The following is a 1,707-nucleotide window of genomic DNA, read 5'->3' as shown; positions in this document are numbered from 1 at the left end:
AAGCATCTTGAATAGGTTATATTTGCAGTTACAACTACATAATACTGTTTGCCCAAATGCTTGTGATCAAACTTGCTTTGTTAAAAATGTGCAGCCCGTCGTATGGGGCGTTCAGCTACAGTCTGCTCACAAACAACCAGGCAGTGAGTCATTTTCCAGTTCCAAGTATCGACTTTGTTACTTGGATTTAATGCCAGAAATGTTTCCCGTTTTTGTGCAGACACGGTTGGAAAATGTTCCGTCTGTGCATCTCCGTGTTGCTCTTCACCTTGTTTCTTTGTCTCCTATCTGTGTCAGGTAGGTTTGCTGCCTGAAAAGCTCATCTGAGCATGCAATTCGTATTTCTGGGTTATTCCTGAGCACTTGGGCTGCATGCTTGTCAGCTTCTACTGTAGCCAGACCGGAAACCTCAGAGAAACCAAACCAAACAATAGCTAAAGGTTTTTGGCTAGCTAGGTTCTGGGGAACTGAAACAGATTGGTGTCTCAGTGTAAAGTCCTTCCAGAATTTGAAGTTGAAAAGTGTGAATGTCTGCGTCTGTCACTCTGTAATATTGCTCCATTGTCTCTGTGTCTCTCTCTCTCCCCATCAGGAGTTGAGCGTGAGGAGAGGTCTACTGGTTCAGATGATGGTACACACTATCTTCCACAAACATGATTCATAGATTTGTGGGTCTCTGTTTAAGGATCAGTCAAATATCCTGATTTATGTTTAGATGCGAAGAGACCTACGATTAAAATCTTTTCCGGTGATGGTAATTTTGAATTTGGTCCATTTTGAATGGAGATGTTCCTCAGAGCTCTTCACGTGCTGTGTAGGAGATGTGTCAGCAGGCCACGCCATAAAGCACGGATTGTTTTGCTCTAGATCCCACAAGTGCCGCAGAGAGGAGGAGCGCCCTGCCGTACTGGAACCTCTGGGCTTCGGATTTCTACGGCTGGGTGGAGGAATTGCGAGCCCAGGCAGCGTATGACATGTTACTGGACTTGGCGAAAGCCTACTGGGCTCACTCTCCTCTCGGCAGCTACTTAGGTTACGACTCCATCCCTGATGAAGACGAGAAAGAGGAGAAGACAGACAACTGAGGACCCTGAGCTTTCCCCTTCGCCCTTTCTGGGTGCGCTGTCCCAAAACAAGCTCTTCCGGCATGTGTACTGTCCTCTCACGTTTTAATCCATGTGCTTCTTATGGTGCTTTATCCATCAGTCATTTCTGTCGGATTGACTTTATCAAGCTTCTTAAACTAAATTATGATAACATAATTATCAATGGTGTGCAAAAATAGGATTTGTTTGCGATCATGCGACATGTGATTGATATTTCAGTTGGACCAGTAAGTTTATATTAACGTGCATACATATTTCCGTATCGATTTCTGTAGTATTATAAACTTATCCATCAGCAGTGCTGGATACTTGCCATATATGCTGAAGCATGTTGTCATTTCTATATTTTTTATCACATTGTCTTGGTGGGTTTTTTACTCATTCCTAAGTGGGTCAGTTCCATCATATCCTCTGTGTTGCTCAGGGAGCATTTTCTGAGGCCCAGCCAACTGAACCCTGACCTCACTTTTCTCTGAAATGTTTATTTAGGAGATTGGAATTCTCTATCTCCAACAATGATTAAAGTCTCATCATTATGTTGCTGGCACATATCAAATGCTGCCTTTCCCCGGAATTCACGTTCTTCCCAGAATGTGAAGAA

The 1,707-nt window shown here is 43.5% G+C and overlaps 1 protein-coding gene across 1 annotated transcript; it reads left to right on the top strand.

Moving 5' to 3' along the window:
- The first annotated feature begins 211 nt into the window (after nucleotides 1-211).
- On the top strand, nucleotides 212-1,298 carry LOC118240803 (otospiralin-like). Its single transcript, XM_035523028.1, has 3 exons — nucleotides 212-297; nucleotides 593-631; nucleotides 868-1,298. Exons 1-3 carry the CDS (start codon nucleotides 234-236, stop codon nucleotides 1,083-1,085), a joined length of 321 nt encoding a protein of 106 aa, XP_035378921.1. The 5' UTR covers nucleotides 212-233; the 3' UTR covers nucleotides 1,086-1,298.
- Nucleotides 1,299-1,707: the final 409 nt, after the last annotated feature.

Source organism: Electrophorus electricus, chromosome 25 (assembly GCF_013358815.1).
Source record: "Electrophorus electricus isolate fEleEle1 chromosome 25, fEleEle1.pri, whole genome shotgun sequence".
Taxonomy (NCBI): domain Eukaryota; kingdom Metazoa; phylum Chordata; class Actinopteri; order Gymnotiformes; family Gymnotidae; genus Electrophorus; species Electrophorus electricus.
This window is presented reverse-complemented; position numbering and strand designations above follow the sequence as displayed.

What these genes read in the sequence shown, in the direction of transcription:
- LOC118240803 (XM_035523028.1), top strand. Translation starts at nt 234, where the DNA reads ATGTTCCGTCTGTGCATCTCCGTGTTGCTCTTCACCTTGTTTCTTTGT. An exon ending in TTGTCTCCTATCTGTGTCAG is followed by an intron (nt 298 to 592) that starts GTAGGTTTGCTG and finishes TCTCCCCATCAG; the next exon opens with GAGTTGAGCGTGAGGAGAGG. An exon ending in GTCTACTGGTTCAGATGATG is followed by an intron (nt 632 to 867) that starts GTACACACTATC and finishes GTTTTGCTCTAG; the next exon opens with ATCCCACAAGTGCCGCAGAG.